Source organism: Hoplias malabaricus, chromosome 5, assembly GCF_029633855.1.
Source record: "Hoplias malabaricus isolate fHopMal1 chromosome 5, fHopMal1.hap1, whole genome shotgun sequence".
Lineage (NCBI taxonomy): Eukaryota > Metazoa > Chordata > Actinopteri > Characiformes > Erythrinidae > Hoplias > Hoplias malabaricus.
In genome coordinates, this window is record NC_089804.1 from 22,523,956 (window position 1) to 22,547,104 (window position 23,149).

At 42.9% G+C, this 23,149-nt stretch overlaps 1 protein-coding gene across 1 annotated transcript; it reads left to right on the forward strand.

The window, feature by feature from the left end:
• Positions 1-22: 22 nt before the first annotated feature.
• Positions 23-22,010, forward strand: iars1 (isoleucyl-tRNA synthetase 1). The gene is made up of 14 exons (XM_066671434.1): positions 23-109; positions 719-796; positions 1,001-1,122; positions 2,307-2,409; positions 3,153-3,236; positions 8,010-8,184; positions 10,167-10,279; positions 11,502-11,597; positions 13,249-13,425; positions 14,482-14,602; positions 15,961-16,086; positions 17,390-17,533; positions 17,852-18,004; positions 21,577-22,010. Exons 1-14 carry the CDS (start codon positions 65-67, stop codon positions 21,654-21,656), a joined length of 1,617 nt encoding a protein of 538 aa, XP_066527531.1. The 5' UTR covers positions 23-64; the 3' UTR covers positions 21,657-22,010.
• Positions 22,011-23,149: the final 1,139 nt, after the last annotated feature.

A 23,149-nucleotide genomic window follows, 5' to 3' on the forward strand; every position in this document is an offset into this window, starting at 1 on the left:
TGTGGTGTTTCTCTCAGCCTACAGGCTGTATACGGTGGTTCCCAGGCTTGTCAGGTTCGTGGACATGCTCACTAACTGGTACGTGAGGATGAACCGCAGGCGTCTGAAGGTAGGCCGCAGCGTGACTCATCCCCCACTCGCCTGTAAACACAAGCCCACAGCTCTATTTATACTTCCACTCCACTCCACTCCTGCCTCTTTATATAAGCTTCTTGTAACACATCTTTATTAAACACCTTACACTTTATTTAACAGGACCCAGAGTCGGACTGTGGGTGGGAGACGGGACAATGTTTATTGTTATTGTCATGAATTATTTCTCACCACATCACCATCACCCCTTATTGTGAACGTTGGGACTGTAGTGTGCCTTTAATTCCCATGGACTTTTACAGTTCTTTGTGGCCAACAGTTTGCAGACATCTACTTATTCATTCAACATTTACTTCTGGAACGTTGGTGGATCATGTAAATAGCCCGTGTTCTCTCTCTCGTTCTGTTTAATTAGCATCTGCAGCAGTTGAGTGGAGTGTGTGGAGCCAGGGGGCTGTGTGTGTTTGTTAGTGTGTCCGTGTATATGTGTGTGTAATGGCTTGTTGTGACAGTGCAGTGGTCTGGGAGTGTGTTAGAGTGTGTTGTGCGCTTCTGCCGTTAGCATTAGCTTGAGGGATTTATTTACTTCTCTCGTTAAACGTGTGTGTGTGTGTGTGAATGGCAGGGGGAGAGTGGAGCTGAAGATTGCCTGTGGGCTCTGGAGACTCTCTTCAGCGTGCTGTTCTCCATGTGCAGACTTATGGTGAGTCCCACACGCATGTAAACTTGTGTTTGTGTATGTACACACACACACACACAGAGCGCAGCAGTCCTGTGTCATCAGTAAAGCCAGAATTATACACAGGGCCATGTGGAGTGTTGTATTAGGCTCTGATTAACTTGATTATGTGGCCTCTGACTCTGTGATGTTATGGATAAATACACACTCATGCACTGACATCCACAGGCCCCCTGTACACCCTTCATAACGGAGATGATGTACCAAAACCTGCGACACCTGATCGATCCCGCCTCGGTGGAGGAGAAGGACTCCAGCAGCATCCACTACCTGATGCTCCCTCAAGTTAGGTACAGTGTACAGTACTTTATTTTCTTTACCACCATAAGCACTCATGGAAAGCGGGTTGAAGGACAGGGCATTAGCTGCAGTGGGTATGAGCCGCTAGAGATCTCATTTAAAGCATGTAAAACGACAGCAAGTTAATATCAGTGCAGTTAAACCCGGTTAACATTAACCCATTTGACTTCCTCTTTGCGCTCTCGCATTAACATGGGTCCAGTGCAGTGATGGGAATCACAGAGGTTGGCCTTGCTTCAGTGTGGGGCTGCAGTGCAGGTTGCAGACACACATTAATGTGCACATGCACTGAACCAGTAATTATTCATAATAATCTCCTTAAAGTTTAATAATCTACTTTAAAGTTAGCTGCATAAGCAAGAAGTTGTACTTTCTGAGCATCTCGACTCCTCATCTCGGATCTCCAGCCGTGAAACTGACACTTCCCATGCCTCAAACTCTATGGTCAGACAGAATGATCTCAGTCATTTACATTTAGAGCCGGAGCTCTTTAGTGGATACGAAGCACTCAGGAAATAGAGTGTTTTTTTTTTTTTATGACAGGTTAGATTGCCCTTGTGGATATCTGGAACAGTTTCAAATGTCCTTTCTCATTGGGCCGTAAGCGCATTTACCTCAGTGCTATTAATGGATGTTGGCTGGTTTGTATGCTGCTGTGTGGAGCCTGAGACTCTGAAGGTCCTCTCCCAGATTTGCCCTGTTTTTTTTAAAAGTAAATTCACGTAGTGGCCCATATTAGAGCGAGGTTGAGCACATCATTTAAGACCGCCCCTCTCTTATAAGCTGAGTGGAGGTGACCCTGCATCACAGCAGAGTCCGGACAGACGCAGCTGAACTCATTAACTGATTGGACGTCCTATAAGTCGTCGTCTTTCTTTGCTTTTTGTTTATGCCCCACGCCGACATCCTCAGATCCGTTAAAGCCTTAGTACAACAACACATTCAGCAACAGAAACGGCACAGCAAGCGAGCTAGGAAACATGTTTACACGTTACATAAGTGAAGTTGATCACAGTTTGGAGGTGGTGTGTAATAGGTTACAAGTCTGTTTTCTGAGAGGAATGCCGGAGTCAGCTCGACCTGTTTTAAGGTGGTAAATGAAGGAGACACGTGGGTATGTCTTCTTTTTGAGCTTGCATTAATATCAACTCCTGCTCTTTTTGTTGATTTGCAGAGAGTCGCTGATTGATAAACGCATCGAGAGCGCCGTGTCCCAGATGCAGTCGGTCATCGAGCTGGGCCGAGTGATCCGGGACAGAAAAACTCTCCCTGTCAAGGTACACCCTTATTCATATGGCAGATGATTCTAGCCATTAGCAGAACATTAGTGTGTGACTTACAGTTGTGACAGGCTTTTAGGTTAAGGTCAGCAAAACCACTGGATATAGAGAAATGCGGCCAGTTACTGTGTGTGTATTGGGGGTTGGATAGATAGATAGAAACATGCATACATACACACAGTTACTGTGTGTATTGGGGGTTGGATAGATAGATAGATAGATAGATAGATAGAAACATGCATACATACACACATAGTTACTGTGTGTATTAGGGGGTTAGATAGATAGATAGATAGATAGATAGATAGATAGATAGATAGAAAGAAACATGCATACATACACACAGTTACTGTGTGTATTAGGGGGTTAAATAGATAGATAGATAGAAACATGCATACATACACACATAGTTACTGTGTGTATTAGGGGGTTAGATAGATAGATAGAAACATGCATACATACACACATAGTTACTGTGTGTATTAGGGGGTTAGATAGATAGATAGATAGATAGATAGATAGAACGAATGAAAGAATGAAACATGCACACATACACACACATTAGATGTCCTTAAGAGGACATATTGGAAAAATGAAAACTGTGTTCCTTTAGTACATCATGATGACGATGAGAGCTCTGTACGACAATAAAGACATCACCATATTGCACAGCTCTGTCCACTTTCTCAGATGTATTGACAGACACTGGTGGGATGTTTGTCATTCCTGTGTATTCTTAGTATCCCCTTAGGGAGGTGGTGGTCATCCATCAGGACCCAGAGGCTCTGAGAGACATCCAGTCCCTGCAGAAGTACATTCTGGAGGTAAGCCTTGCGCACTGAACCATCCACATTTAGCTCATAAGTGTCTCTGATACATGTCTCGATATTTTAGTCCTTCATCTCCAGACAGTTCTCCAGACATCTCTATGCCGATAAAACCCACACTTTATGGCCGCCCGTTGACCTGAAATCTGCAGCAGTAAGAGCCTCTACTCTTCTGGAAAGGCTTGATATTAGATGTAGAATGATCTGTGTGTGTATTTGATTGCGTTCAGCCACATGAACCTTAGGAAGGTCAAGTACAGGTATTGGATGATTAGTTGTGGGTCACAAACACCACTCCAGCTCATCCTGAAGGTATTGTATGATTCTACATCGATCAAGACAGTGTTCAGACATAGGCGATCTTGTTTCACAGTGTAGGCGTTGGTGGGTTCCAGGACGCCAAATTAATGTGCACATTCACTGAACAAATTTATTTATTTTTTTCCTTATCCTGTCCCATTGAAACCTGTGCAAAGTAGCGACTAACCTCGATACTGAATGAATGTGAATGCTTCAAAGACATGAAAACACATTACTGAGGAACTGTTCGCTATTTCATTTTAAGTTGTTGAACCGTGTCATGGAAATGGTCACTTGTTGAAACGACTTTCTTTGTCTCAAGGAGCTGGGAGTTATTGAACTTGCCTAAAAGTGTGATCTCATGGTGGAGCTGTTATGGATTTAAGTTGCTGTAATCCTGCCCCTATATCGATGAACAAGGAGTTAGGCAGCACCTTGGGGCGAGAGCACTTTTAGGTTTTTGAGCCTGTTTTCCGTCCTGTTTCAGTGGCTTTAGTTCAGGCGAATTGAAAGGCTGAAATAGAATCAAGTTAGGACTTGTACCCAGAGGGAACTGAGCTCAGTGTTGTTATGCCCCAAAGGAAGCCTGAAATAACCCTTGGATTCAGAAGGAGGTGATTATACCTACTGAAACCATATATTTCACTGATAAACATGACCACCTACTGTGCTTTTAATGGCTCGCCTCCTTCCAGGCTGACCACTGAACCTGCTATACCATCCATCCATTCATTATCTGTAACCCTTATCCAATTCAGGGTCACGGAGGATCCAGAACCTACCTGGAATCACTGGGCGCAAGGCGGGAATACACCCTTGAGGGGGCACCAGTGCTTCACAGGGCAACTCACACATTCACTCACACCTACGGACACTTTTTTTTTTTTTTTTGAGTCGCCAATCCACCAACCAAAGTGTGTTTTTGGACCGTGGGAGGAAACTGGAGCACCCGGAGGAAACCCACGCAGACACAGAGAGAACACACCACACTCCTCACAGATAGTCACCCAGAGGAAACCCACGCAGACACAGAGAGAACACACCACACTCCTCACAGACAGTCACCCCAATCAAACCCACAACCCACAACCAACCTGCTATACCGCATATTGTTATTGCAGAAGACTGCTGTGTGAGAATGAATAGTCCATTTAATGATCTATTGTTTTACCCGTACATTGTCCAGGTTTCCATGTGTTTGTATGATTCAGAACATCAGGAAGGAGTTTAGCCATTCACTTACAACAGCACAAAGCTTCAGGACAGTTATCAGAATCCGCTAGACTGCTGTTTTCTGTGTGTAAAATGTGACAAGTGGGGAAAAAAACTGGGTTTCAGAGTACAGTGGGTCAGTGCATGTTTTTTTATTATTTTTGTAACGTTTAGTAAAGGATATAGTCTTTAATATTTGTATTAATTTCAGAACGTTTAGACCGTTAGTTAAAGATATTGTTTAGTGATGCTTGAATGTTAACTGTCCAGTGATGGTAGAGTGTCCTCAAAATGCAATTATATTTCATATCATATCCACTCATATTTATTTTTGACACGTTTTACATTTGATAAATTCGGTATATTACACCAGAGCGGGCAACCTGTTGTAGGATTAGGGTGTCAGTTTAGTCATGGCTACACCGGTTTAATTACATAGAAAATACAGAGAGATGAGAGATTTTATAAGGTAGTGAAGGGAACACAGGATGCAGAGAATAAGTGTGAGGTTGCGGTTGCTGGACCAAAACTCTAAACCTGTTGTCCTTCATCTCCTGACCGTTGGTGACATGATTGATAGAGGGGCCGGACCGTGGAGCTAAAATTAGCAGCACGGTCACTGTGTATGCCCAGGTCGATTCTCTCTCTCTCTCTTTCAGGATTCCTGAGTTTGTGAGGGAGCAGTGGTTTGGGAAATATTGCAGTCCTCTGCTGTAAATAATTTCTGGATGTTCACCTTATGTTTAATCTACTTCTGAATGTCTTCTGTCTTTCCTGCAATAGCTTTATGTGAGAAGCTTTCAGAAGACTCAGGTTCATCCGGTTCCTATCACCAGCTCTGGGCACAGGTTTCTCCAGAGCAGAGTATTTCCCGTTTCCAGACACTTCTGAATGACTTCAATCTCAACCTCAAACCGAATTCTAACTGATAATCAGAGCCACCGTTCTGACGGTGTGAGCTTGAGCATGGTCGGTGTGTTTGACGGTCTGGAGGCTGCTGTCTGATATCGTAAGCATCTCTAAGCCATTTGGAGTTTGGGATTATATAGTAATGGCCGTTGCGTCCATTTGGAGTTTGGCAGTGCACGTTAATGGGCGATGTTTCCTGTCAGTTCAACATCCCAGTGAGCTGCGGTATGGATTCGGGAATGGAGCCAGTCTGAGCTGCTGGACGTTATCGATGCCAGGAGCCGTTTCAGCATCGGTATGGAGATGTGACCTTTTTTTTTTTCAGACCCCTCTCTCAAAGCCCCCTCTCCAGCTTTGCTCTGGGGCTGGAGACACACACAAGCAAACAGTGAGCAGCATCTTTCATGGCATTCTTAATATGATGCTCACACTGTGACTACAGAGAAGGGGTCTCGATTAATAACGCAACACTTATCCATCTCACAGTAAAAAAGGGGTCCTTCACTCAATGTCATATTTTCTTTGTATAAAATGACTCTAAAATGGCAGTTTTTGGTTTGAAAATGTTTATAGGACTTTGTACATATGTAAGAAACAAGGGATTTCTTTTATTTTTGCAAAATGTAGAACAGAGCTGTGAATAATCCTGGGTTACTGATTAAATTTCATAGCTCTGAAGACTTTTAACACAGTTGAACTATGAATCGCAGTGGAGTGTGAATCAGAGCTTGGTCAGTCTGCTTTGTTCTCTCTCTCTCTCTCTCTCTCTCTCTCTCTCTCCGCTTCACCACTGCGTGTATACAGATAATGGAAGAGTGGATTGACGTGTTGTTTACACAGCTCCTGACGACTAGAGGAGATAAAAGTGGTCCATCAACTCTCCCGGTGCTGTGTCTTGGGAGGGACTCATTAGTTTCCATGTTTTATTCAAATGACTTTGACGGCTCCGTCTCCCGTCCTACATCCGAACGGTTCAGCAGAAGCGAGAGGCTGCAGCGTTGTACAAATATGAACTTCTACGAAAAAAATCTCGTGTTTGTGATGCGTACACAGTGAGATCATGACGCTGAGATGCAGTACCGATCAAAAGTTTAGAGGTGTGTTCTTCTGGACTGTTCCTCTGGAGGATCTTTGTAGGATCTGGAGCCTAACAGCAATTGTTTCATTTGTCGGTTCATTGCTCATCGATTAATCCAGATCAACATCAACTCAGATCTTGCAGTCTGATTGGCTAAGAGGCATTTTGCAAGTGGCAGCATCTCCAGATAATGACACTTTGCATGCACATCCCTGCACGGGTTAACAAAAATGAGAACAGATTAGGGAAAAGCTCTTGGAGGTTTGAGATAGGACCATAGTAGGACCATGATTTAACGTACTGTGAGCAACTAATGTGGCTTTTAAATGGGTGCTGGTTCTTTCAAGCTTTTATCGGTCAAGCCTATAATTAGTTTATGCTCCATTTTGATGAGCTGATTGTACATTATGTATAAACACACACTTTATTCTTCCGAACTTATAGGGGGCTAACCACTTGCGTATTATTGGAAACTGCAGCCGTATAGTGTTCACTGAGTGTTATTGATGTACTATCTTAAGTGCACCTGTTTCAGATTCACATTGATGCATATCATCACTCTCTTCCATCAGCCAGAGCAGACTGTATACTTACTGTAATGTTTTCTCTCACAGTCCTAATAGATAAGTCAACACACTCAGACACAAAGGCAGTTTACTGTAACGCTGCTTCCACGAAGCACACACTGTCCTCCCCTTATAATTAGCACACACATTCTGGACACATTTTAGAGGGTATAAACTGTACAGACAAGCACTGCATTCACTAAGTCTAATGGCAAACATTTTTCTAGTGGCATTGGTCTGTTATCTGGAGGGTTCTGGAATAAGCGTCCAACCTCAGTAGTAAGTACCTGACCTCAGTGATGTCCTTGTGGCCATCAGATTCTGAAGGAACTGTCCCGACATGTTGTACAGAGGTCATAAAATCCGGACGTTGTGTCCAGATTCAAGACCAGGGTTTTAAAATGGCCGACTTGTATAACACTATAGCTGTAACTGCTAATGAACCTCACTGGCCAGGTGTAGTGTCATACCAGATATCCTTTGTAAAATCCTGGCCTGGGACCTGGATAAAAGGCCTCTGATTTAGTGTAAAGCCTTCCCAGAAGAGAAGATGACTTGCGGAAGAACAAACTCCCTGTTAATACCTTTAACTTCAGAAGAAATGTTGAAATGAGCCGGTATTCACAAAGTTTTGTCCGTTTCTATTGTATGACCCGTACAGTCTGCAGCTCCAATTCAGCTCTGCCCTTAATTGTCTTTGTCCAGGAACTGAATGTGCGCCAGCTCACGCTGTCCACAGACAAAGACAAATACGGAATCCGTCTGCGAGCCGAGCCGGACCACATGGTGCTGGGCAAGCGGCTGAAGGGGGCGTTCAAGTCCGTCACAGCGTCCATCAAAGAGCTGAAGAGCGAGCAGCTGGAGGCCTTCCAGAAGACAGGTTTGTATCGCCCCCACGTCTCAGCTCTGTCCTCGGCTCTGTCCTCAGCGCTGTCCTCGCAGTGCTGCACTCAGCGAGAAGAAAGACTCCCTTTTTTTCCTCTGTCTATAATTTATGATCTTAAGAGTGTACAAGCAGCTTACACTTTATAGCTCTGAAGCAGAAGAGGGGGATGTCAGTGGATGTGGTCGATCTGCTTATAAATAATTCTTCTGAGAGTGATTCTTTATCGACTTTCTCTCTATACATTTATTTGTACAGCATACACACATATATTTATTACTAATTACCAGTCATTATTCTTAAAATCTTGATCTTACACTAAAATTGTGTGAATTTCACATAAACAAAAGACTATCTTAAGAAAACGCTGTAAAATTGCTGTAAATTTACAGCGAGCCTGCTACAGTATTTTACTGTAAATCACAGTATTTACAGTAAATTATTGTATTATTCAATTACAGTAATATGCTGTAAATTTGAAATACATTAGTGTTCCTGTAAAAATACGGTAAATGCCTGGGAACTCTGCTGCCAGTATTTTACTGTAAATCACAGTATTTACAGTAAATTATTGTATTATTCAATTACAGTGATATGCTGTAAATTTGAAATACAGTAGTGTTTCTGTAAAAATACGGTAAATGGCTGGGAACTCTGCTGCCAGTATTTTACTGCAAATCACAGTATTTACAGTAAATTATTGTATTATTCAATTACAGTAATATGCAGTAAATTTGAAATACGGTAGTGTTCCTGTAAAAATACGGTAAATGGCTGGGAACTCTGCTGCCAATATTTTACTGTAAAATTTACAAGAAATTTTTACAGTGTATATAAAATACAATATCTGCGAAATATGAGCTGTAAAGGCTCGAAGGAAACCAGAGCTTTTCACTTCGCTATTGCTTTTGTTAGTTTGCTGCTCATTGATTAATCTATTTAGTTTACAACAAGCACTATCCAGTGTGATATGCCAAAAGTGCCAAAGATGTCACTTTGAAAGTCTTTTTAAAAGCTGTACCCGAAGGCTTATATAGTGGTTTCTGTCAGGTTTAGATGTGACTAAAAAACAAACAAACGTTTGCATTAAATACATGACTTTATCTTTAGAAGGAGCATTAACTGTATTTTGCCGTTAAAGACCAGCTTCTACCTAAACGCTCAGATTTGAGAATGGCAGGACTTGTGATGTTCTCAAACCTGGATGCTGGAGTAGGAGACTTTTTCCTGGATGCAGAGCTCGAACAGTATCAGTTCTCCTCATCTGAATTGGGTGGAGCTTTAAATAAACCGTACACGTTACCTGCCGTTGCTCTCGGAGGCAAAGAACTGGGAGATCTCAGATTAGCGGCAGGATCTGATAGCCTTGCTTTGACGCTTCTGCTTCAAACAGCATTTTCACACTTCCTTGCACAGAACATCTGCCGGAACATGGGCTGCGCCTCAGAAATTTGACCCAAACGAGACCCTTTTCCAGAAACAAAGGCGGAGTTTGATAACTAATATAAAGTAGCTTCAAGCGTGAGACACTACAGCTTCTGACGCTTTAAGGCTGCATTTATATTACAGCATTGTAGTGGCACTGGTTACTTTCAGAGCTGAGTGAACATCTCACAGGGGACTGTGATCGCTTCCATCGTAAGAGGTCAGAGACGGGACACGGAGATGAAAATAGAGAAAAAAGTTTAAATAGAAGTTTGTTCCTTTCCTCCATCACACTTTACTGCTTACCATTGTGCAAAAGTCAGAGACCTCCCTTAGAATAAGAGTAAAAATCAAGCTGCAAACTGATCTCTGCTGAAACCATAGTAGGTAATAAACATAGTGTCCTGGAGAGAGGGTGTCAGTGGTAGGTGGTTACTTCCCCTGTGAAAGTAATACAACAGCATCTTTAGAAGCTCACAACTGTGTCATTCCTTATGCTGCTCTGTCCATTGCAAAATGAACCATGTGGATTTGTATTGTTTCTGTTGTTTCAGGCTCCATTGTAGTGGATGGCCATGTGCTGCAGGAGGAGGACCTGCGTTTGATGTACACCTTCGATCAGACGTCTGGCACCGCTGCACAATATGAAGCTCATTCTGACTCCCAGGTACTGTGTGTGTGTGTGTGTGTTTATTTTAAAGGCTAAGCACCACTTAATGGACCTCCATGAATATTTCACATTATTGTAGTGACTGACATATATAAGTATGAATTAAAATGAAAATAGCAGCTTAATTTGCTTTACAACGAACAATTTATTAAATTGATGGAAATTCTTGAAAGCGACCGTGACGTCACTGGTGGACAACAGCTGAACAACGCCGCGGTAAAACACCGTTATGACTGACTGTTATGACAGTATCTAGCTAAATAACCAACATTATTCATGACAATAGCCTAGCAATAAGCTAAACTCAAATTTAGAGGTACCGTTATTCTTGTAAATGTGATCGAAGTCGAACTCGAATTCATCCGACACTATAAACCTCCGTAATGCAGCTACGTAGCCGAGTATAATCTGAGCCACCGAGTTTAGCAAGTCAAGCTAACGTTAACTAACACCAACTAAAACAGGCGAAGTAAGTGTCTTTACCCTGTTTACCTCCATGTTACAGAGGCTCTTGAACACCTTTCGTTGGTGTCCTTACATGCCCATATTGTTGGAAAAGCGCCAGTGAAATGAGCACTACATTGGGGGGGACCAACGGTCTTTTAAACCTTATTCCTTGAATTAGTAAGAAATAACATGTTTTCTGACTATCAATAAACACAAGTTAGGAACTCAAATTCCACTGTATTTATTTGTTTGGCACTTTCATAGAGCTGCTGCTTAGCCTTTAATATATAGTCATTAGGGTTGTGAACAAACCTGTGATTATGATATTGTAAAAAGCTGCATCCACCTATTTTTTCATGTTTGCTGTGTTTATGGTGCTGTGTTAGTATCAAAGAGGCTGTTTTCTGTTTTTTTGTTTTTATAGTTTTAAACATATATTATAAATGTCACATTAAAATATAAGTTTATTTTCCCTTCAATTTTACGTACTGACTTCATTACGTAACAAACCTAAAGTACATATTTTAAATTGACATTGATTTCACAACGAACACAGCCTATAATATCTGTTGATGTTTATTTTAACCAAAAGAGGTTCAAAATACTCATACGTTATGGAGAAAGCTTCTGATATCTCAGTGTATTTTTTGGGAAAGTGTAAAGACTTTGACACCTGCTCATTCCGTATGCCTTCTTTCTCTGTAAATAGATGAGACCCGTGTAGAAAGACAAACTGAGTTCAAACTAATTAATGTCAGATGCGATTGTTTAGGTCCTGGTGCTTTTGGACATTACTCCTGACCAGTCCATGGTGGATGAAGGTGTGGCCAGAGAAGTGATCAACCGCATTCAGAAACTGCGCAAGAAGGTAATAACCTGTGTTGTTAAGTCCTTACATAGCCTGATTTTTAGTGGCTGTATGTTTAGGACTGGCTCTGTTTAAGTATTTGTATGTGCACAAAAATGCTCCATCAACCAAGACACGTTAGAAGCCTTACGTTTGCATCGTATGTCCTGAGTTAGCGCTGCAAACGTTCCACGTCTCAGACTCAGTTTGGAGATCTCTGATGAACTTGATTATGTAATTTCTGATTTCTGACTCCAGATCAGTGGAGGTTCCAGTCCTGTGTTCAGGGCAAGCATGCGTTACTTCAGCTTCAGACGACTCTATGCTAATATCTAGGCTGTAGATATCCGTTATTTGTACCTACAAAAATCCTTTAGAAACAAAACCAGAACCATTCTTTCCTGCTTCAGAAGACGGTTTTTCTGAAGGCTGTTAATGGCCAACACTCACTCGAGCAGTGAATCACGGTATGGACGCTCTGGGAGGAAATATGCCCAAGGTCAGCTGTGTGTTCAGAGGCTGGCTAAGTGTGTTTCTACCCGGCTCTCATCTCCAGTCTGCTGCCATCCCTCCGCAGGGTCCGCCCAGTGTTTGTTTGCCTTTTTTCTTTTCTCCTGGGGTCCGGCTCATTTGCTTTTCCCAGGCTTGGAGCGCTGCTGTTGCGAGAGAGAGAAGGGGAAAAAAAATCTTTCCACTCTAGAATTACAAGTGCATGGAGGAGCAGAAGTTGCACAATCATGAAAGCGTGGACTTAATAAGGTTAATTACCCCCGAGTCCACCCTGAGATGTACCAGGTCCCCTTTTTTCTCCGTCTTTTTTTTTCTTTCTTTTTTCAGTGTTATGGAAATCAGGAAAGTAAGACTGATTTCCTTCTCCCCTCCTTTTCTTTCCCTTCTTTAATAAACAAACATTTTCCATTCTTAGCCGTTGCCTGGTGTGGGTTTATATATATATATATATATATATATATATATATATATATATATATATATATATATATATCCATACATATATCCATACATATATAAATGTACATGCGAGAGCGGAAAAGGGGGTCTCTGGCAGCCTGCCAAGCTTAAATTCCTCTCTTATTGAAACTCTGAAGAACGGGAGGAATTTTCCATGGGAGGGAATTAGGCTGTTTTCTGTTTTTTTCAGCGTTTCCTTAGATGAGAGGTGGTCACCGGAGGGGGTTGATTGCTGAGGAAAGTTTAAGGAAAAAGAGAAGCAGCTTGTTTACAGAGCTGTAGCCAACTGCAGCATTTGAAGACACTACACTGAAAGAATCAAAATGACAGACCCTTTCTGCCCATGTCTTTTTTTTTTTTTTTTTTGGGGGGGGTCATTGGCTAAAGCTGGCTGTCAGTTAATGAGAAACATTTTGTCTTTGATCTAGAGCAGTTTCTGTATGTCTTTCTGTCTGTTTATGAAAGGTAAACAACGTCCCGAATGTTCTGGCCTTGAAGATGTTGCACTTAAGAGCAAATATGCATAATTAGTGTATGTCTCTCTCTCTCTCTCTCTCTCTCTCTCCCCTTCACTCTGTCTCCATCTGTCTCCCTCTGTTGCACTCGGTTCTATCACTCATCTCATAGGGAGATATATATGATTTTATTTTAGCAAGATTACATTTGTTAAAATATAACATTTCACGTCTCTCTTTGCCTAAAGGGTCATCTGGTTCCCTCTGATGAGATCACTGTGTTCTACAGCTCTGAACCCACCGGTCAGTACCTGGACACAGTCATCCAGGCTCATACTGACTTTATTCTGGCTATAATTAAAGCCCCATTGAAACCATACCCAGTGCCTAAGAACGCCAGCCTCATCGTCCAGGAGAGGACTCAGGTAAGCATCTGTGCAGAGGGTTTTTTAAAGAAAGGAAATGCATACTAAATTAAAATAGTTACACTTTCATAACAAGGAACACCCTTCTGCTAAACTTCATGGAAAGCAGGTTATGTTCCAAAGTAATGGCACATTTTATCGTATGTTGTTACGTTTTTGTATAAATAGAAATTTTCCAAAAACACTGCCATGTTTCCTGTAGAGGATGTGCAAACTTATTTTTATACAGAAAACCAACAAAAACACTGTAATTCTTCTAGAGGGCGCTTGTGAGCAGTGTTTGTTTGTATGTTTGAGTCTGAGCAGTGTTTGTTTATTTGAGTCTGAGCTGTGTTTGTTTATTTGAGTCTGAGCTGTGTTTGTTTATTTGAGTCTGAGCTGTGTTTGTTTATTTGAGTCTGAGCTGTGTTTGTTTATTTGGGTCTGAGCTGTTTGTTTATTTGAGTCTGAGCTGTGTTTGTTTATTTGAGTCTGAGCTGTGTTTGTTTATTTGAGTCTGAGCTGTGTTTGTTTATTTGAGTCTGAGCTGTGTTTGTTTATTTGAGTCTGAGCTGTGTTTGTTTATTTGAGTCTGAGCAGTGTTTGTTTATTTGAGTCTGAGCAGTGTTTGTTTATTTGAGTCTGAGCAGTGGTTGTTTATTTGAGCCTGAGCTGTGTTTGTTTATTTGAGCCTGAGCAGTGTTTGTTTATTTGAGTCTGAGCTGTGTTTGTTTATTTGAGTCTGAGCTGTGTTTGTTTATTTGAGTCTGAGCAGTGTTTGTTTATTTGAGTCTGAGCAGTGTTTGTTTATTTGAGTCTGAGCTGTGTTTGTTTATTTGAGCCTGAGCAGTGTTTGTTTATTTGAGTCTGAGCAGTGTTTGTTTATTTGAGTCTGAGCAGTGTTTATTTGCAATGTTGTGAGCTGCTGAGTAGATATTCAACACGTTTATTTTTATGCAAGTAATTTTTCATACAATTCAGTGGTGTTTCATCACTGCAGAATACACTCAGATGTTTGCGTTGTGACAAACGGTTTTATTCCATTTAATGAGAGTTTTCTGCTCTGTTTGACTGCAGCTGAAAGGCTCTGACCTGGATTTGACCATCATTAAAGGGGCGGCGGTGTCCAGATCTCCTCTCTCTGGACCCGCTTGTGCTTACGTCAACCTTAGAATCCACCTCAACAACAAACTGCAAGGTGAGAACTAGGACAAAAGATCAAAAATAAAACCGCACAAGACCTGCACACAAGGGAATGATTTCTGAATAAAACATTACAACCATTACAATGTTGTGCTTGTCAAAGAGGCTCAGAAACTTGCACTTGCCCATTTTCTCTTGCTTCTAACATCAGCTTTCAGGACTGGAGGACTCTTGCTAGTTTAACTTCCTGCTTTATATGTCCCACCCACACTCCCTCTCCACAGGGGCCAGTGTAATGAAATGATCAGTGATATTCATGTCAGCTGTCAGTGGTTTAATCGTGTGTGTATTTGATGTAACGTGTATTTTTATTAAATATACAGCACAAATCTCTCTTTCATTTATTTCATATTCAGACAAATTATTCAAAGCAAACTTACATTTCACACGCAACATATCACACAACTACATCCAAGTCCGGATTTCATTGCACTAATGAGCAATGCTAATCATTCATTCATTATCTGTAACCCTTATCCAGTTCAGGGTCGCGGTGGGTCCAGAACCTACCTGGAATCATTGGGCGCAAGGCAAGAATACACCCTGGAGGGGGCACCAGTCCTTCACAGGGCAACAGACACACACACACATTCACTCACACCTACGGACACTTTTGAGTCGCCAATCCACCTACCAATGTGTGTTTTTGGACTGTGGGAGGAAACCAGAGCACCCGGAGAAAACTCACGCAGACACAGAGAGAACACACCACACTCCTCACACACAGTCACCCGGAAGAAACCCACATAGACACAGGGAGAACACACCACACTCCTCACAGACAGTCACCCGGAGGAAACCCACGCAGACACAGGGAGAACACACCACACTCCTCACAGACAGTCACCCGGAGGATACCCACACAGACACAGGGGGAACACACCACACTCCTCACAGACAGTCACCCGGAAGAAACCCACATAGACACAGGGAGAACACACCACACTCCTCACAGACAGTCACCCGGAGGAAACCCAAGCAGACACGGAGAACACACCACACTCCTCACAGACAGTCACCCGGAGGATACCCACACAGACACAGGGAGAACACACCACACTCCTCACAGACAGTCACCAAGAGCGGGAATCGAACCCACAACCTCCAGGTCCCTGGAGCTTTGTGACTGCGACACTAACTGCTGCGCCACCGTGCCGCCCTGCAATGCTAATTAAAGTAGATTTAATCCTACAATTAAAAAGTTCGTGTGCATGAATATATCTAAAATACCCCACACAATTTTTAATATGATGCCCTAGCATCCGTACATTCACCCTAACGTTCTCAAGGCTTCATCTGTTCAGAGTTTGAATTTGTGAAACATCATCTAATAATATCTCCTGTTTTTTCCAGAGGGCACCGTTCTCCTGGAGAATCCAAAAGGAGACAACAAACTGGACGTGGAGAAGCTTAAAACTGTTTGCAGAAGCATTTTCAAACTCAACAACACCCCCCTGTCTGTGTTCAGTGGGACGGCAGGTGAGAGTGGGCTTCTTTATGAGAACAGTCCGTTGTTTTTATGTTGGATAATAAGTTCGACTTTGTTTCATCAAATTCACAATGCTGTTCTAATAAAGAGAGGAGTTATGTGAGCGTTGTATCCTTTGCCTGACGTTCTGTGACTCTGACTGACAGGAGAAACACTGTATAAGAGAGTTAGATTAGTTTTATGCCCTCAGTATCAGGCTCATACATGTATTGCACCCCCTCCAGCACTTTTGATGCCTTTGAAGTGTCCGCTCAGTCTTAGAGCTGTAGATGACTCTTGTCTTTATCCAAGTGACTGCTCAGGTCTCAGTCCATTCACATCGATCGCTCTCATTCCTCTCTCCAGTGAGGCTTCGCGTTCCCTGCTTTACCTCGTTCCTCTCTGTCACTTTCTTTTTAGCGTTAATATCTATTTTACACTGTGTTGGTGTGGTGCCGTTCTGCTCCAGTGAAGGAGCCTGGTCCAGTCTGAGTGGAGATAAGAGAAACAAAGATATCGGTGCATTGAGAGGCTCCTATCTGTCACCGAAGCTCTGTCCAACAACATTTTGAGCTTCAATGGCTACTGCACTAGTTACTCTACGTTACACCAGCCCTTTAACACTGTGTATTTCTCTGGATCCATATTCACAGCTGGTCCATTCGCCATGAAAACAGAAAACAGACACCACATTTTGTAACTGTCAGTTTATGTGACTGTAGAATAATATCTACTTCTCATAGTTTTGAAAAGTGATAACAAGCCATTCCCAAATAACCGGGAGTTATTAGTGAGCTGAAAGCAATATGAAGTTCCAGCCGTTTCTCCTCAGGGCTGGGGCTTTGAGGATGATGATGAATCACAGAGCAGTGTTTGTGCCCGGCTTTCATGTCGGAGCGAGGCTTTGTTGTCCTCTCCTGATGTTGTTTTGCTTGTAAAATGAAGGGGAAAAATGGATTGAAATCAAGGAAGTAGTCAGGAGTCTTTCTGCCAGAACAGCTGTGAGACCATGAGGGAAACACAGAGGAGCCATTAACGAGAAGCTCGGAGAGATTAGGGGCGCTGGAGAGAGGCACTGTGCTGATGAGCTTGATGAATGCCCATTAACTCTGTCATTAATTCCGAAAAGATGAAGCACAGTACAGCACTGCGTTACACCCTCCTTCAGACTCAGAACTGCTGCTGAACACCGTTAGATTTACGGCTGTCACTGGGGTGGTGCCTTCCCCCTCGAGGCTTCCCTTTCAGCACCTTTAGCTTGGACCCTTTAGGTTGTGTATCTAAGTGAACTCTTCTGATTGTGTTTCTCTACAGAGTTAAAGGCCGGCGCTGATCTGCAGAAGATGAGTGGGAAAACACTGTCAGTAACCTCAGGGGACAATCCTAAAGATGTGAAGGACTCGGACTCTCTTGTCTGTCCTTACATCAACCTACAGCTTGTCAATGCCAGTCCAGCAGGTACACAGTCATCTCACTGTCCTTTATTCCTTTTTAAAAGCGCTGTTTGTTTCTTTGGAGTGAGGTAGTCAGCATGCAGCATCAGCACCTGACCTCACTAAGGTCCTCATGGCTGAATGTTTGAATGGATTTACATAGTAGCACTCCTCTACTGCAGGATAGATTTATTAGTTCTAGCAGGTGCTGGAATCAGGTACTACATCAGTTTGCATTCCTGATATTTTATGTTAATTTGTTGATTGTTATTTATTACGATTCTGTGTTTTCTTGTTTTCGAAATTTAATGTTATTAATGTGAGATGTCCCTCTGATTTTTAGAATGCCAGAGCGGAGACGTGGGGACTCTGCTGCTTGCGAATCCAGTGGGCCAGAACGGACTCCAGCTGTCTGGGCTGCTCAGTGAGACTGCAAAAGTGTTTGGACTCAGAGGCAGGAGACTGAAACTGTACCTGGATGAAGATCTCTCAGAAGGTATAGTCTTTTCTTAACAAACTTAAGGCCAGCATTTCTAGCCATTTTTTGTAAACATCCATCCATCCATCCATCCATCCATTATCTGTAACCGCTTATCCAATTTAGGGTCGCGGTTGGTCCAGAGCCTACCTGGAATCATTGGGCGCAAGTTGGGAATACACCCTGGAGGGGGCGCCAGTCCTTCACAGGGCAACACACACTTACACCTACGGACACTTTTGAGTCTCCAATCCACCTACCAACGTGTAGGAGCATGGGGGAAACCGGGAAACCGGAGCACCCGGAGGAAACCCACACAGACACAGGGAGAACACACCAACTCCTCACAGACAGTCACCTGGAGGAAACCCACACAGACACAGGGAGAACACACCAACTCCTCACAGACAGTCACCCGGAGGAAACCCACGCAGACACAGGGAGAACACACCAACTCCTCACAGACAGTCACCCGGAGGAAACCCACGCAGACACAGGGAGAACACACCACACTCCTCACAGACAGTCACCCGGAGGAAACCCACGCAGACACAGGGAGAACACACCACACTCCTCACAGACAGTCACCCGGACTGAGACTCGAACCCACAACCTCCAGGTTCCTGGAGCTGTGTGACTGCGACACCTACCTGCTGCGCCACTGTTTTTGTAAACAGCACAATATTTTGGTTTTGGATTTCTGTACAATCCACATCTTTGCATGTCAGAGTTTCCGATTCTTTCAATTTTTGTTGCTGATATCATCCATTGACAGACATCATTAGACAGATGGACACACTTGGAGGAGAACACCAAGTGCAGAAACTGCACCAGATCTAGTCAAACAGTGCACGTAATTTATTTTTATTTTTAAAGTCAATTCTAGAATGATTCAAATGAACAGTAAGTTTGTTCACCCAAAATATTCTATGCTGATTCTCATTAGGTTTAACTGAATATTTGCCAACACAGCAGTGCCGTGAAAGAAGAATGTATTTGGACTCTTAGAAGCTGATTCCATTAACAATGTACAAGTGCTCCTTTATCTTATATCAGGCCCAGAGTTCACGAGGAGGCCACAGTGCCTTTTCACCACCCCAGTGTCTCCTCACATTCATCAGGTTACTCACCACAACGTTAACGTATTCCACCAGAACCCTGACTCCTAATCTATAGCTGGAGGTTAAGACAAGGCCCTGAACTCAGATCAATATGAGCCTGAGCAGTAACTAATCCCTGGAAGTGCGCTCTCCACTTTCACCCTCTCTCTGCTCCTGTTCCTCTGCAGGTGCCTGAGTAACGCTGCTGTAGTTTAATACCTTTGTTCTACTTCAAAAAATTTGCTTGCTTATAAGCTCTCGTGCCTCTGGATAAATCACAGGTTGATTCACTAAATAAAATGGATTATATCCTCCATTGAATACACACTTCACGTGGGGAACCCACTCTATGGAACCTAAACAGCTCAGTCGGGTGCCGTAAATCAAATTGATTCTTCACGTTATGTGAGTTACATGTTCATAAATACTCTTCGGAAAGTCTGGCTGGTAAAAATGACTGGCTCGCGCCTTTTAAATACCAAGATAACGTGTTTAAAATATACCCAGACTCACTTTAAATTTAAATCACTCTGACCTGTTCATGTGTAAGTAACTCGATCAGTGGCTCAGTGTTCGGCTCGGTTTCAGGCTCTTGAGACTTGACACGGCACATTGGAGACATTTCATGACTCATGCTAAACTTGGTTAATCTGACGTAACGTCATAGTCCGAGCACTGTAACTAGCGCTCTGTCTCTTATCTACATCATCACCAGGAGACCGACGTTTACCTTGTGGCACCTTGTGTTTGTGTGTTCAGGGTCTAGCTGCTAATTGTTCTGTTTGCATTTGTCTGGCTTCAAAATCCGAAGTCCGTAATTCACCGATGTTCCTCTCCAGAGGGTTTCCAACTGTAATCTGTACAACGGTTAGAGATGAATCTTATAGGTGAATCTCGGTATGTTTTGCCAGCCAATGAAATGAAGCTGAACTTAGAGCTTTACCGCAGTTCTAGACCTCGTAACGTAATGTTTTCATAAGACAGAACCCAAAGGTAAGTCGTAGATGTCCTCACTGGGGTCAGCTCCAGCTCAGATTGATGCTCAGCGGAACGTGCGATGGCCAGGGAGGCCGTGCATGCATAATAGCTTCTCATTTCCAAATATTGAAAGGGATTTTCTCTGTAATCTTCTGAACTGCGGTGCCTCCCCTGAGTGCTGGTGTGTGTGATGAGCTTTAAGATGCGTCCTAATTACTCAGCTGAGTCTAATGGGGGTCTCGAGGTTGTTTGTTTTATGTTTAGCAAGAATGAATTCAGAGTTCTTGTGTTTGAGCTTTTTTGCTTTGTGTGTGTTTTTTTTTTTAAATAAGAACGTGGTAAGAAGCAAATTCGGAAGTTTAATGGAGGTTTAGGGGGTGTTTTTATTTTCTCTGCATAATTGTTTGAGGCTGTAAAAACTAGTTCATCAGCACTTTGTGAATCATGATGAAAATCTGTTGTGCTATGCCCCCCACCCCAGCCCCTTTTCCTAAACAAAGTTAAAATCAGTGCAAGGATACCGTAATCCTCAGCTTTTGATGTATGTATATATTTATGAATGGATGCAAAGAATTTCAAAAACATTTGCAAATGACCACAAAAGTCTAAAGTATGTGTTGATTTTGTGGCGTCTTAGAAAAAGTGGGTCACATCCCACAAGGTTTCGACAGTCATTCTGTCAGACGGGAGATTTAGCTGACGCAGAGTTAAATATGGACCCTCGTTCATCTCAACACACCCCACCCCACCACCACTGCATCCTAAAAGAAGTCAGACATTTGTATTCCATCTTATTTTTTAACTGAAGATACACGTGGAAGGTCTTTTTGTCTTTACCCAGTTTTTAAAATCAGGGCCTGAAAGGCTTAAACAGCCAAGACAGGTCTGCTGTCATTTTGCGGTGGATAGCATATATTTGCAGCATATAATGAGTAATGGAATGTGATGCTCCTGACTTAGCATTGTGTAGATATGGACAAAAATACAGAAAGTCCGTGTGGATGGATGTTCGCAGCTGCTGTGTGTTCTGCAGATAAATCCTAACCTTTTGGTTGGAAACAAAGGGGTTAAATTCATGAAATGCCCAGTAGAAAATTGTCAAATCAAGTTCAAGATTTTTTTTCCATCATTATATCTAGGAAGATACAGTCAGGGGAGCTCTCCTATTGGTTAGGACTTCAGGAGCTGAACTGAAGGCTTAATGTCAGATTAGCTACTATTTCAGGAATTTTACCAAAGGAGTCACTGCAAAACAGATACACACATGAAAATTCATGACTGTTTCAAGCTTCAAATGTTGATATCTAGAAAGGCCATCACCATTAGCTTAGTGCTACCGTGATAGTAAAACATCATAGAGGTGTGCTAGCAGAGGTGTGTACACCCCCCCCGAGTGGGTTTTAGCATGTCCAGCTCACTCTGAAGCTCTGGTCAGTACTGTTCTCCACAGAGGATCTGCCACGTATTTTCCAGATCATTTTAATGACAATAACTTTGTTTGTTTCATTTCAGAAATCACCGAGACCTCTTTGAAGAACCTGAACACGAAGACTTTGTATGTAAGAGTTCAGCCCACAACTGCAGAAGCATAGTGATGTAGACAGCCCCCTCTCTGTAAACACCAGTCGAGTCCCAACAGCCACGTGCTCTCCTCCTCCTGTCTGCTGTGGAGCGTGTTTCCCACATGAAATCGAATTACCTGGCAACCTGTAATGTTCACCATAACTCTGTTACAAAGGGCTTTCTCTGTGAGTTCAGGTAGTAAATTAAAAGGGAAGAGGGCCGCTGAATGATGTCATTGTCTAATAAATGGATTCTGAGCTAATAACAACGAGCCCTGGCGCTTTTCTCTCTGGAGTCATCTGTGGGTTTATAAAAAGGAAATGCCAAGCCTTGCATATTAAATTATCAATTCAAAAAAAGCACCATTGTCTTGTCTGCGGCTTTGGAAATTAGAGACACGGCGAAAGCAGACAATACAAACTCAGACGGCAGTTAATTATTGATTATAATAATTCCAATAAAGCTCTGGGTACCTTATCTATAAGGAAAGTGGGCTGAGCTGCTTCATGGTTCTTTTCTGTGGAAAGACCACTCAGCAACTTCATGGGCACAGTTCTCTGAATGTGATGTAGGAGTTACATCATTTCTCTAATGACTCTTCAGTGTTTTCATATAAAGAAATATGCAGCACAAAGAGAACGCCCCGTACAGCGCGGCTCTTTAATGGTCAGTGGGGGGAGAAAAGCTGGAAAGAACGCGTTTGGTTTCAGTGGTGTTACACAGTGGAGACGCACCAAAGTTTCCACCACTGGAAAGTTATGTCGGAGATGGTTTTCATTCGAAATGTCTAAGTATTATAGCGTTGTTCCTTACATTTTGGATGGAAACAAAGTTCATAGTTAAATAAGTCAAAGCCTGAACAAAGCTGACCTGCTCTTTTATGGACAGTACAGTAAACTAATTGGCCAAATATATATGGACTCCCGTGTCCGCGTGGGTTTCCTTCGGGTGACTGTCTGTGAGGAGTGTGGTGTGTTCTCCCTGTGTCTGCGTGGGTTTCCTCCGGGTGACTGTCTGTGAGGAGTGTGGTGTGTTCTCCCTGTGTCTGCGTGGGTTTCCTCCGGGTGACTGTCTGTGAGGAGTGTGGTGTGTTCTCCCTGTGTCTGTGTGGGTTTCCTCCGGGTGCTCCGGTTTCCTCCCACAGTCCAAAAAACACACGTTGGTAGGTGGATTGGCAACTCTAAAGTGTCCGTAGGTGTGAGTGTGTGTGTGTGTTGCCCTGTGAAGGACTGGCGCCCCCTCCAGGGTTTATTCCTGCCTTGCGCCCAATGATTCCAGGTAGACTCTGGACCCACCGCGACCCTGAATTGGATAAGGGTTACAGATAATGAATGAATGATATATGGACTCCAGAGGTGGCTAATTCAAGCCACAAAAGTAAATATCCTTCTACTGACACGGCAGTGGTGCTTTAGTTTGTAACGTCAGTGTCACTGCAGCACGAAGGATGATCCACCAACACAAGTCATACTTGCTGTGTGAGGTCTGGTGGGGCTCCTGATCATTTGAAAGACAAGGTGAA